The sequence below is a fragment of the Bombina bombina genome, chromosome 9 (assembly GCF_027579735.1).
Source record: "Bombina bombina isolate aBomBom1 chromosome 9, aBomBom1.pri, whole genome shotgun sequence".
Classification (NCBI taxonomy): Eukaryota; Metazoa; Chordata; class Amphibia; order Anura; family Bombinatoridae; genus Bombina; species Bombina bombina.
This window is the reverse complement of record NC_069507.1, coordinates 267,821,245-267,834,897: the sequence shown is the minus strand read 5'-3', so window position 1 is coordinate 267,834,897 and position 13,653 is coordinate 267,821,245. Positions and strand designations below refer to the sequence as shown.

The 13,653-nt window shown below is 41.3% G+C and overlaps 1 protein-coding gene across 1 annotated transcript in view; it reads right to left on the bottom strand.

Annotated features, from left to right (window-relative positions):
* Nucleotides 1-13,653, bottom strand: part of LOC128640578 (ovostatin-like) — a 242,508-nt gene that overhangs the window by 124,077 nt on the left and 104,778 nt on the right. Inside the window, exons 24-25 of the mRNA XM_053693049.1 lie at nucleotides 2,026-2,107; nucleotides 1,059-1,212 (exon numbers count right to left, since the gene is read on the bottom strand). Coding sequence (XP_053549024.1) covers nucleotides 1,059-1,212; nucleotides 2,026-2,107 — 236 coding nt within the window. The remainder of the gene's footprint in view (nucleotides 1-1,058; nucleotides 1,213-2,025; nucleotides 2,108-13,653) is intronic.

Here is a 13,653-nt window from a genome sequence, read left to right as displayed (position 1 = left end):
AGGCCAGAACTTCTGACACCATGTCATGAGATGCAGGACATATGCAGGACACAGCAATGATGGTACAACTCTATTTTATTACAGAGCACAGAGTCAGGGTGATTTCACTAACTAACTGCGACACAGACTACCGGACCTAAGCCCCGCCCCCAACTAGTGACATCACTTCCTGCTCTCATCACAATAACCATAAAAATAAAGATTTAAGTGCAAACCCTTTGTACTGTCAGAGAAAGAGGGTCACATTTCTTCATCCCCTTCTGCCAAATCGCTACTCAGACATATACAAATGAATTACATTTTTGGGAAAGATTAAAAAGTGGCCAGGGGCTTATGCCGTAAGTAGGGTTGCCACCCGTCCCTTAAAATACAGAACACTTATAAGTTACACATGCTGCAGGGTGGAATATGAATAGTGCTGTCTAGAAACACAATACATGTTCCACCCTGCAGCATGTGTAACTCATAAGAGTCCAGGAAAACATGGCTGAGGTGGTAACCCTAGCCGTAAGTAATATATGTGAGGGGATACTCCATTGTTTTAATATTAATGATTGGCAAGTCTAGTTAATTGCTTCTAGATGCTCTTGCTCCTAAAACTCAACTATAGAGAGTGCACCCTTTCATACAGTCCTTCTCACTCAAGTGCTTGGTGTGTTATCAAGTGTTATACTGTATCTAATGCACATGCCTATAACTTCATTACATAGTCTCACACAGAAGCTGCCACTATGTTTCCGTTAGTTAATAGTGTGGGCCGATATATTTTAAGCCCCATTCTATAGTTTCCAGCACTGATTTTAATTAAATATCATAATGTTACAAAACCCCATATATAGCCATTAGGTATTTTTCAAGCACCACACACAAATCTCTTCTTAAGAGATTTTTATGGTTATCAATAAAGATATTAATTGTAACTTCATTTTGAAACACACTCCACACCTACTGTATTGTTATGGTGTAATACAAAAAGCACGTGTGGACCCGGAGATACAACAGCTGATACTGATTCTTGTTACCAGGTTACACAATGCGTCTGGCTCGGACCCGCTCACCTGCATCATAAACAAGTTCCCTGATGATTTGAAGCAGCCGCTCTCGAGTTTCTGGGATCTTTGCAGCCAGATTAGAGTTTGCTTTTGGATGTCACTATCAATATAAATGAATTTCTTGGCTTTTTCAAATGTCTTGAATGTGTAGGCTGTTAGCCTGGGAGGGAGAGAGAACAGAATAAACCTTTTCCATCATACCTGTGTTATATAATGTTTTGTTTAAGCCTCCTGCTACTGTTTCATGAGACTTCATGTACTTAAATATACTTGTCACATAGCTTTGTCTAGGAGGGAACCCACATGACATGAGATGCAGAAACTAAACGTAGGTTTTGCTAAGCTATAATGAATATAACTATTGTCCTTTCTTTTCTGCTAATCTGTTTTTTTGTGCTGCCTCGCTAGTGGTGTATTCTGGTGTGAGCAGCAATGACCAATTAATACATTTCTCTTATAAAGAGACGTTTCTAAGTATAGTCTGTATCACATAGCAAGACTGCACTTCTCTCCCCTCTTTTGTTTGTCTATCAGAGAAGTTGTGCTAGCAGTTAATAAAAGATCTGCCCCTAAAGGGGTATCCCATTGTATAAACTATTGTGGTCTGGTCTGTATTATTTTTCTCTACCTGGTAAGAACCTATTTTGGGCTAAATTTCCATGACACCTGTATGGGCCCTTCCTCCTAAAAACATCCAGCTTGGTCACATCACTATTTCTGCTGATTGAGTGGACTTACTACTATTCCTGTACTATCCGCTATATGCATACGTCATGTCACTTTAACTCTATAGAGCCTTAGATCTTCTTCTATTGAAGTCTGACTAGCTGCACTTTGTCACCCATCATCCTTCAAGGCTTCTACAATGGCCCCAAAACCTTGTTGTTGTCCAAACTCTCACATTTATGTTTTGTCAGAGTCACACTCCAAAGATTACTTATATCTGACCTAACATCTATTGTTCTGCACTTACCAAGAATTCCCACTGGTCTCTGTTCTCCCAAATGTACCGTAGGGCCCACCATACATGCGGTATCTGAGCTGACGGAAATATCCTAGAAATAATGCAAAGATTTAATATACTAGAGTGGGCAGTCATAGAATACCAATCTCAGCCCAATATCCCAAGTAATTATGTGTGATATGGACCTATCTGGAATGCAGTTACCATCTTTTCAGTATTCAGTAGACAGTATTTCTTTCTAATGACACTGTGAATCCACGGATCATCATCAATTACTGTTGGGAATATCACTCCTGGCCAGCAGGAGGAGGCAAAAAGCACCACAGCAAAGCTGTTAAGTATCACTGCCCTTCCCACAAACCCCATTCATTCTCTTTTCCTACGGTGCAAGGAGGAGGTGAAGTTTTCGGTGTCTGATAAGAATTTTCTTCAATCAAGATTTTATTATTTTAAAGCAGAGTAGGTTTGCTCTGATCTTTCCTTGGGTTTAGCCGTAGTCCCACGTCAGTCTCTTCAGTAGGGCAGTGGTGGCTTTTAAGCCGTTGGGAACTTGTGAGGTACAATTTGCACTGCACAAACAGTTTTGCTGCCCTATTCAGAAAGCCTGAGTATGCTTACTCGGATCTTTCTTTCTCCACAGGTCCATGTGAGGAATGGCACCCTCTCAAACCAGGTGAGCTGTACTTCTGCCAGACAGATAAAAATTAAGGTAAGTGCCAAGAATATTTTTCTTTATTTTGAGGGAAACTTTGGCACTTAAGCAGTTAATACTGCAGGGGGACATTGTATCATTGACCCTATGAGGGTTAATTGCAGGGCAGACCGCAGGCACCGTGGATGATAGGGAGTGTTTTTATTACTTTTATTACTGTTATGTTTTGGTTCAGTTTGTGTCCTTAACTCCGGGTTGGATCCGATTAAGAACTTTCAGCCAGATTACGAGTTTTGCATTATGGCTGGCTCGCAAATAACTTGCAAGTTATTTCCACCGCTCACCTTTAATAGCGCTGCTATTACAGGTTTGCAAAAACCCAGCGTTTGCGGGCGATATGGCTGCGTTGAGCTCCATACCGCACACAAATACCAGCGCTGCTTTGAGCTGCTTTGACGTGCTTGTGCACGATTTCCCCATAGACATCAATGGGGAGAGTCGGCTAAAAAAAAGCCTAACACTTGCAATCATGGAGCGTAAAGCTCCGTAACGCAGCCCCATTGATGTCTATGGGGAAAGAAAATGTATGGTTAAACCTAACACCCTAACATAAACCCTGAGTCTAAACACCCCTAATCTGCCGATCCCGACAACACCTACATTACACTTATTAACCCCTAATCGGCCCCCTCAATGTCGCCGCCACCTACATAAATTTATTAACCTCTAATCTGCCGCACCCAATGTCGCCGCCACCTACATAAATTTATTAACCCCTAATCTGTCGCCCCAATATAAATGTATTAACCCCTAATCTGCCGCCCCCACTATACTAAAGTTATTAACCCCTAAACCTCTGGCCTCCCACATCACTAACACTAAATAAATAACCCCTAAACCTAAGCCTAAATCCAACCTTAACCCTAACGTAACCCTAACCCTAACATCCCTAACTTTAATATAATTAAAATTCTAAAGAAAACTTACTATTAATAACTAAATTATTCCTATTTAAAACTAAATACTTACCTGTAAAATAAACCCTAAGCTAGCTACAATATAACTAATAGTTATATTGTAGCTATCTTAGGTTTTATTTCACAGCTAGGTTTGTATTTATTTTAACTAGGTAGACTAGTTAGTAAATAGTTATTAACTATTTACTAACTACCTAGCTAAAATAAATTCAAATTTACCTGTAAAATAAAACATAACCTGTCTTACACTAACACCTAACATTACAATAAAATTAAATAAATTAAATTAAAAAAATACATTTATATAAATTACAAAAAATAATAAACACTAAATTACACAAAATAAAAAAAGAAAATAATCAAAAATAAAAACAAATTACTCCTAATCTAATAGCCCTATCAAAATAAAAAAGCCCCCCAAAAATAAAAAAACCCTAGCCTACACTTAACTGCCAATAGCCCTTAAAAGGGCCTTTTGCGGGGCATTGCCCCCAAAGAAATCAGCTCTTTTACCTGTATAAAAAAATACAACCACACACAACCAACCCCCCAAATAAAATCCTATCTAAATAAACCTAAGCTCCCCATTGCCCTGAAAAGGGCATTTAGCTCTTTTACATTGCCCAAAACCCTAAGCTAAAAATAAAACCCACCCAATAAACCCTTAAAAAACCTAACATCAACCTCCAAAGATCCACTTACAGTTTTTGAAGACCGGACATCCATCCTCATCCAGCCGGGAGAAGTCTTCATCCAAGCGGCAAGAAGTCCTCAACGAAGCCGGGAGAAGTCTTCATCCAAGTGGCAAGAAGTCGTCCTCCAGGTGGGCAGAAGTCTTCATCCAGACGGCATCTTTTATCTTCATCCTTCTGGCGCAGACCGGGTCCATCTTCAAGACATCCGGCACAGAGCATACTCTTCATACGGTCCCGGCCGTACACTGAAGGTTCTCTTTAAGGGACGTCATCCAAGATGGCGTCCCTTGAATTCCGATTGGCTGATAGAATTCTATCAGCCAATAGGAATTAAAGGGTAAAAAAATCCTATTGGCTGATGCAATCAGCCAATAGTATTGAGCTTCAATCCTACTGGCTAACCCAATCAGCCAATGGGATTGAGCTTAATTGAGCATTCTATTGGTTGTTCAAATCAGCCAATAGAATGCGAGCTCAATCCTATTGGCTGATTGCATCAGCCAATAGGAATTTTTTCCCTTTAATTCCGATTGGCTGACAAAATCAGCCAATCGGAATTCAAGGGATGCCATCTTGGATGACGTCCGTTAAAGGGAACCTTCAGTGTACGGCCGGGACCGTATGAAGAGGATGCTCCGCGCCGGATGTCTTAAAGATGGATCCACTCCGCGCAGGAAGGATGAAGATAGAAGATGCCGTCTGGATGAAGACTTCTGCCTGCCTGGAGGACGACTTCTTGCCGCTTGGATGAAAACTTCTCCCGGTTTCGTTGAGGACTTCTTGCTGCTTGGATGAAGACTTCTCCCGGCTGGATGAGGATGGATGTCCGGTCTTCAAAAACTGTAAGTGGATCTTCGGGGGTTAGTGTTAGGTTTTTTTTAAAGGTTTATTGGGTTCGTTTTATTTTTAGCTTAGGGTTTTGGGCAATGTAAAAGAGTTAAATGCCCTTTTAAGGGCAATGCCCATCCAAATGCCCTTTTCTGGGCAATGGGGAGCTTAGGTTTATTTAGATAGGATTTTATTTGGGGGGTTGGTTGTGTGGGTGGTGGTTTTACTGTTGGGGGGTTGTTTGTATTTTTATACAGGTAAAAGAGCTGATTTCTTTGGGGCAATGCCCCGCAAAAGGCCCTTTTAAGGGCTATTGGCAGTTTAGTGTAGGCTAGGGATTTTTTTATTTTGGGGGGCTTTTTTATTTTGATAGGGCTATTAGATTAGGTGTAATTAGTTTAAATATTTGATCATTTCTTTTTTATTTTGTGTAACTTAGTGGGGGGGGTTTGTAATTTAGTTAATTGTATTTCACTAATGTAATTTATTTAATTTTAGTGTAATGTTAGGTTTAACTGTAAGACAGGTTAGGTTTTATTTCACAGGTAAATTTGTATTTATTTTTACTAGGTAGTTAGTAAATAGTTAATAACTATTTACTAACTAATCAAACTAGTTAAAATAAATACAAACTTACCTGTGAAATAAAAATAAAACATAAGCTAGAAACAATATAACAATTAGTTATATTGTAGCTAGTTTAGGTTTTATTTTACAGGTAATTATCTACGTTACGTTAGGGTTAGACTTCGGGTTAGGTTTAGAGGTTAATAACTTTAGTATAGTGGCGGCGAAATTGGGGGCAGCAGATTAGGGATTAATAAGTTTAGTTAGGTGGCGGCGATTTGGGGGGCAGCAGATTAGGGGTTAATAACAGTAATGTAGGTTGTGGCGATGTTAGGGACAGCAGATTAGGGGTTAATAAGTGTATGTAGGTGGCGACAACATTGGGGCAGCAGATTAGGGGTTAATATTATTTAACTAGTGTTTGCGATGTGGGAGTGCGGCGGTTTAGGGGTTAATATGTTTATTATAGTGGCAGCGATATCCGGAGTGCAGATTAGGGGTTAATAATTTTATTTTAGTGTTTGCGATGCGGGAGGGCCTTGGTTTAGGTAGTTTATGAATGTTAGTGTACTTTGTAACACTTTAGTTATGAGTTTTATGCTACAGCTTTGTAACGTAAAACCCATAACTACTAACTTTCAGGTGGCGGAACAGATCTTGTAGTTATAGGCTGTACCGCTCACTTTTTGGCCGGACAGGCAAATTCGTAATACCGGCGCTATGGAAGTCCCATTGAAAAAGGACTTTTTGAAAGGCGCAGTAGTTACGTTGCATTACGGCCAAAATGGTGTGCGGTACAGCTATACCTACAACACCTGTAATACCAGCGGTAGTGAAAAAGAGCCATAACGCTGCTTTTTCACTCATAACGCACAACTCGTAATCTAGCTGTATGTGAGGAGTGTGCCGTTAATATTTTTAACGTTAGGTACGGCCACGCTTTTTCTGTATGCGGTTTTCTGTTAGGAAATTTTACTGCGGTCCTAATGGCCACTGGGACCGCCCCTGATTACAGAGAGGCGGTTTCTTTCAGAGGCGGCAGCCAGTTTAGGCGTCCTTTCCGGACTCACTTTCTGTGAGTTCTGGAGTAGGTATGCAGCTCAAATCAACGGCTCTGCTCTAGTGAGGATCTCTTAGCTGTCTAATTGCGGAATTCCGGAGTGAAAACCGGATCGTTTTAATTTACGCCTTAAAGGGACACTGAACCCAAATTTTTTCTTTCGTGATTCAGATAGAGCAATTTTAAGCAACTTTCTAATTTACTCCTATTATCAAATTTTCTTCATTTTCTTGGTATCTTTATTTGAAATGCAAGAATGTAAGTTTAGATGCCGGCCCATTTTTGGTGAATAACCTGGGTTATTCTTGCTGATTGGTGGATAAATTCATCCACTAATAAAAAAGTGCTGTCCAGAGTTCTGAACCAAAAAAGAAGCTTAGATGCCTTATTTTTCAAATAAAGATAGCAAGTGAACGAAGAAAAATTGATAATAGGAGTAAATTAGAAAGTTGCTTAAAATTGCATGCTCTATGTGAATCACGAAAGAAAAAATTTGGGTTCAGTGTCCCTTTAAGCTCAGTCGTCAGGAAGGTAGGCACTTCAGCAAAAGAGCTGAGGTGTAGAAAGTGCCTGGGGTGTATTAGGATATTTGCTCCATTTAGTTTCAATCAAGCATTTTGAACAAATATAATTTAAAGGGGCAGTAACGGTTCTAGTAAAGATTTGAAAAAGTGAAATAAAAACAGATTTTTCTTTTTTTCTTTATTTTTCTGTATTTATTAGGCCTTAAGATGGATCAAGAGGACTTGCAGAGTGTTACATGTAGTCTGTGTTTTGACTCCCAAGTGGAACCACCATTACCTTTTTGTTCTTCATGTATTGAAAGAACTTTGCTCAGTTTTAAAAAGTCTATCACTGTAACACAATCATTAGCTAAGGCGGATGCCGGTTAGGTGTTTCCTGTATCAGATATGCTGCAGCTTTCTCCTCAAGCGTCCCAATCTTTGTTGTCCACACATGCAGTGCCCTGCGTTTCCTCTAACGCTCCAGTAGGAGTTTCTTAGCAAGACATTGCGGCACAGATATCCTCTGCGGTATCTGAGGCACTGTCTGCTTTTCCCTTGCTTCAGGGAAAGTGCAAGAGAAAGTTTAAAGAGTGAGCGAGAAAGGTTTCTGATCCGGTTGTGGCTATCCAAGAGGTTTCTTCTCAGAAGTCTGAGGAGGAAGACACTTTGGTAGCATCTGAGGGTGAAATCCAGATTCAGACAGTGTTATTCCTCCTTCTGATGCTGAAATTGTATCCTTCAGATTTAAGCTAGAACACCTCTGTCTGTTACTTAAAGGGGTTTTGGCTACATTGGACGACTCTGATACGACTGTCGTAGTCAACCCTAAGAAGTCTGGTAAATTAAACAAGTACTTTGATGTTCCCTCCGCGGTGGAGGCATTCCCTGTACCTGACCATGCTACAGAGATTATTGCACGGGAGTGGGAGAGACCTGGAATTCCTTTTTCTCAATCTCCAATGTTTAAGAAAATGTTTCCAATAGCTGACTCCACGTTTTAGCAGACGGTTCTTAAGGTGAAAGGGGCAATCTCCACTTTGGCTAAGAGAACCACTATTCCCATAGAGGATAACTGTTCCTTTAAGGATCCAATGGCTAATAAGTTGGAGGCATTGCTAAAGAAAATGTATGTTCACCAGGGTCTCCAATGGCAGCCTGCGGTGTGTATTGCCACTGTCACCAGCGCGGCAGCTTACTGGTTTGATGCTTTGTCTGATTATATTCAGACAGATACTCCTCTTGAGGAGATCCAGGACAGGATTAAGGCTCTTAAGTTAGCCAATTCCTTTATCATGGATGCCTCTTTACAAGTCATTAAGTTGCAAAAATGTCTGGGTTTGCGGCTCTAGCTCGCAGAGCCTTATGGTTGAAGTCCTGGTCTGCAAATGTTTTATCTTAAGTCTAAGCGATCCCCTACAAGGGTAAGACCTTGTTTGGGCCTGGCTGAAATCATTTCAGATATAACAGGAGGAAAATGATCCTTTCTTCATCAGGACAAGAAGAATAAGCAGAAAGGACGTCAGAGTAATTTTCGTTCCTTTCGTAACTTTAGAGGTAAACCTTCCCCTTCCTCCTACAAGCAAGAACAATCCAAGTCTTCCTGAAATCCTAGTCAGTCTTGGAACAAGGGGAAGCAGTCTAAGAAACCCGCAGCTGATTCCAAGTCAGCATGAAGGGTCGGTCCACAATCCGGGAGCGGATCCAGTAGGGGGCAGACTTCCTCAATTTGCTCAAGCATGGGTTCGAGATGTCCCGGATCCCTGGGCGGTGGACATAGTATCCCAGGGGTACAAACTAAAATTCAAGACTTTTCCTCCCAGAGGCAGGTTCCTCCTCTCCAGACTATCTGTAGACCAGATAAGGAGAGAGGCATCTTGTGTCCGGGATCTTTCCTCCCTGGGAGTTCCAACTAAGGAACAGGGTCTGGGATTCTACTCCAATTTGTTTGTGGTTCCCAAAAAAGAGGGAACTTTCAGACCAATTTTAGACTTAAAATGTCTAAACAAGTTCCTCAGAGTACTGTCCTTCAAGATGGTAACTATTTGTTCCATTCTTCCCTTGGTCCAAGAAGGTCAGTTCATGCCAACCATAGATTTAAAGGATGTGTATCTTCATGTTCCCATTCACAAGGATCATCACAAGTTTCTGACAATCACTTTCAGTTTGTGGCTCTTCCTTTTGGCCTTGCCACAGCTCCCCAAATTTTCTCAAAGGTTCTGGGGGCCCTATTGGCAGTGATCCGGTCTTGAGGCATTGCAGTGGCGCCCTATCTGGACGACATTCTGGTTCAGGCACCCTCTTTTCAACAAGCAAACTCTCATATGGAGATCTTGTTGTCTTTTCTTCGCTCCCATGGATGGAAGGGCAATCTGGGAAAAAGTTATTTGGTCCCAGCTACAAGGGTAGTGTTCTTAGGGACAATAATAGATTCCCTATCGAAGATATTTCCAAGATTTTCTTGCCTTGCCCTTCAGTCCTCTCCTCGGCCATCAGTGGCTCAATGCATGGACGTAATTGGTCTGATGGTAGCGTTCATGGACATCATCCTGTTCACTCAGTTAAATCTCAGGACTCTGCAGTTATGCATGCTAAGACAATGGAACGTGGACTATGCAGATCTGTCTCCTCTAATATATCTGGATCAGGCGGCAAGAGATTCTCTTCCGTGGTGGTTGTCTCAGGAACACCTCTCCCAGGTAACCTGTTTCCGCAGGCCTACCTGGGTGATTGTAACCACGGATGCCAGCCTGCTGGGCTGGGGAGCAGTCTGGGGCTCGTTGAAGGCTCAGGGTCTATGGACTCGGGAGGAGTCAGATCTCCCAATCAACATCCTTGAACTGAGAGTGATCTTCAATGCTCTACTGGCCTGGCCTCAGTTAGCTTTATTGGAGTAATTACAACTAGATTGTTGTAAAGAAAGGATACACACATAGCACTCTATTCCCCTTGGTGTGTTATAACTGTGTGGAGAATTTACAACAAATTTAATTAAAATTTCAACTTTAATAGATATACTTTAAAAATGGGTGCTTTAAAATCAACATGTGTAACAAGACTGGCTTATATAAAGAGAGCTCTGGGGATGTCTCACCAGATTGGGTGGTATGTTATAATTGTCTGTGAATTATAGTATTACTCAGGAGATCTTTTATTATTGACTCCTACATAGTCATTATTAAATTACAAAGACAATTATAATGGGTCTGAGAAATGGTGGATTGCAATCAAATGGGTTACTTATATTATGTATGGGAATTCAATGATAACTGCATAAGAAACAAATATTGTATGTTATTCCAAATAAATGTAAGTTAATATAGTTCTGGTTATTCAATTAAACTATCCCCAATACAATATAATGTATTATAGCAGTCTATTGTGGTCTTAGTACCTTATAGAAGCAAGGAACCATATCTATTGTTTCAAGCAACTGTAAGTTTGTTATATATCAGTTTGTTAAATTAAACTGTTGACCAAAACAGTGTGATATGTTATGATAGTCCGTGGACTGCAATAGATTTTATCACCTATGATTAAGTTGCTGTATATTCTTGCACTATCACAAGAGACTTCAGATTGTATTACGTTTTTTACTAATTCAAGAAGAATTAGGGACAAACATCCTTGTGTTGTATTAAGAAAATTATAACGATATTTAGAGCGTAACTAAAAAAACACACGTTATACTTATTATAGTATTTTGCTGTGATAGTCATATTCAGCTTAGTGAGAACTATATAACAATATGCTTCTAAAAGGACAAAAGAGAATGACAACAGTGCAACAGAAGCAATGCAAAGTCCAAATTGATAAATAGTATTATGTATCAAATATACTTGTGTGCACTGTTTATATTTGTAAACATCTATGAAAATATATTGTCCTTGTTTCTGTGTTGTATCGTTATATCGCTTTGCTCTCTAGTTACAGTTGCTTGCTGCTGTGATAGCTTTGTAGCGATTTCGTCACATTACATTAAAAAAAGTTGCAACCCAAGTTGATGAAAGGATCAGAGATATATATTCATAGTACTAGTAAACAGTATAAAGGTAAATAGTAGTGATACATCAACAGTATATAAACAGAACCAGTGAAACTGTCAGTCACTGTCCGCAAGGTATATTTATTGCTCAGTCCAATCTAGCAAAATCTGAGTATACACGCGTGTCAGCTCAGATATCAATTATTACCAGTCTAGATCTACATAGAAGCTGTTAAAATTGAAGGATCCCATTTGCCCTTTCCCCTAACATGTTTCGCCGGCAATGCCAGCTTTTTCAAAGGCTTTTTCAGTTAGCTTTAGCCAAGTTTATCAGGTTCCAGTCGGACAACATAACATTGGTGGCTTACATCAACCACCAGGGAGGAACTTGGAGTTCCTTGGCCATGACAGAGGTGGCCCGGATTATTCAGTGGGCGGAGACCCACAACTGCTGTCTATCTGCGATCCACATTCCAGGAGTGGACAATTGGGTAGCGGATTTTCTGAGCAGACAGAATTTTCATCCCGGGGAGAGGGAACTCCATCTGGAGGTGTTTTCCAGCTTGACCCTCAAATGGGGGAGGCCGGAGCTGGATCTCATGGCATCTTGGCAGAATGCCAAGCTCAGAGGAATGGTTCGAGGTCAAGGGATCCACAGGCAGTTCTGATAGATGCCCTGGCTGTCCTGTGGAACTTCAGTCTAGCATACCTTTTTCCCCCGTTCACTCTCCTTCCACGAGTCATTGCTCGGATCAAGCAGGAGAGGGCATTTGTGATCCTCATAGCACCGGCGTGGCCTTGCAGGATCTGGTATGCAGACCTAGTGGAAATGTCATCTCTTCCACCTTGGAGGCTTCATCTTAGGAAGGACCTTCTACTTCAGAGAAATGAGATTTGGATGAAGGAAGGCACCCTGAAGCTGACTGCATGGAGATTGAACGCTTAATTTTATCTAACCGTGGGTTTTCTGAGTCGTTGATTGAGACCTTGATACAGGCTCGCAAGCCTGTGACTAGAATGATTTACCATCAGATATGGCGTAAATATCTGTATTGGTGTGAATCCAGAGGCTACTCTTGGAGTAAGGTCAGGATTCCTAGGATTTTGTCTTTTCTCCAGGAAGGTCTGGAGAAGGGTTTGTCAGCAAGTATTCTGAAGGGTCAGATCTCTGCGTTGTCTATTTTGTTGCACAAGCGGCTGGCGGATGTGCCAGACATGCAATCCTTTTGTCAGGCCTTGGTAAGAATCAGGCCTGTGTTTAAACCTATTACTCCTCCATGGAGTCTTAACCTTGTTCTTAAGGTTTTACAACAGGCTCTGTTTGAGCCTATGCATTCCTTAGATATTAAGAAGTTATCTTGGAAGGTTTTATTTCTTATTGCTATTTTTTATGCTTGGACCGCATACCACCACAGTGCCCGGTACCCTTCGTTCAGCTCCATCTCTGTCTTGACCAACCCGTTCAATTCAGCCATCCATTCCTCCCGGGGCCACTATCCCAGGAACGGCATTTCTAGATCCATCTGGAGCCAGTATTGCTGCTCTGGAGTAGGAAGTGACTTCCCCTGGTAGTCCTGTTCGAACTGGAGAGCCTTGTACCAGAGTTTCTGTCGAACCATATACTTCCAGGCAAGTTCCCCTCTGCCAATATAGGGCCATCGAACTGGGCCAGAGCTGCCTGCAATCTCCAGTGGAATTCAGCCTCCATTTCCATCGAGGTCCCACTGGTGGTTTGGAACGGCTCCATAAGGAGGAAGCAGATACCACCACTGTCAGCCAATTGTAGTGGGTTTCGGTACCCCAGACTAGTTATACATTATACATTTCCAACAAAGGGGGGGTAGTCACCACAAGATCAATAGAAACAAATATTATACAATGGGACAAACATCAGACATTGGTTAGTTAAACAAGATTCTAATCACATCCTGACTTACAAAAGGACAATGGATGACTTACACAATAACAGAAAGACACTTTACACCTAGACTAGATATGCAGACACATAACAGAAGGAGGACCCAGCATTAGAGCAGGAAGTTGCAATCAGCTCAAGCATTCTGTGTCTCTGAGTCTAGGGGGAGTGTTGGAGCAGGCAATGCTGGTTTGGGCTGTCACCTTATACTCCAACAAAACACAAGAACCCCAACTCTGTATCAGAGCCCTCCAGTTCTCAAAGTCTCTGGGAATTTGTGGAAATGGGGTAAACCTGAATCCAGGGTAAAAGTATTCCAAATGTACCTTGGCCACCTGCCTCCAAAATCACAGAATCCCCTCAAGTTCCAGGGTCCATAGTTGGTGGGGAGAGGCTGGCCTGCAGTCCTCTCCAAGTACAAAAGTAACGGAGGCTTCCACTACACTTGCTATATA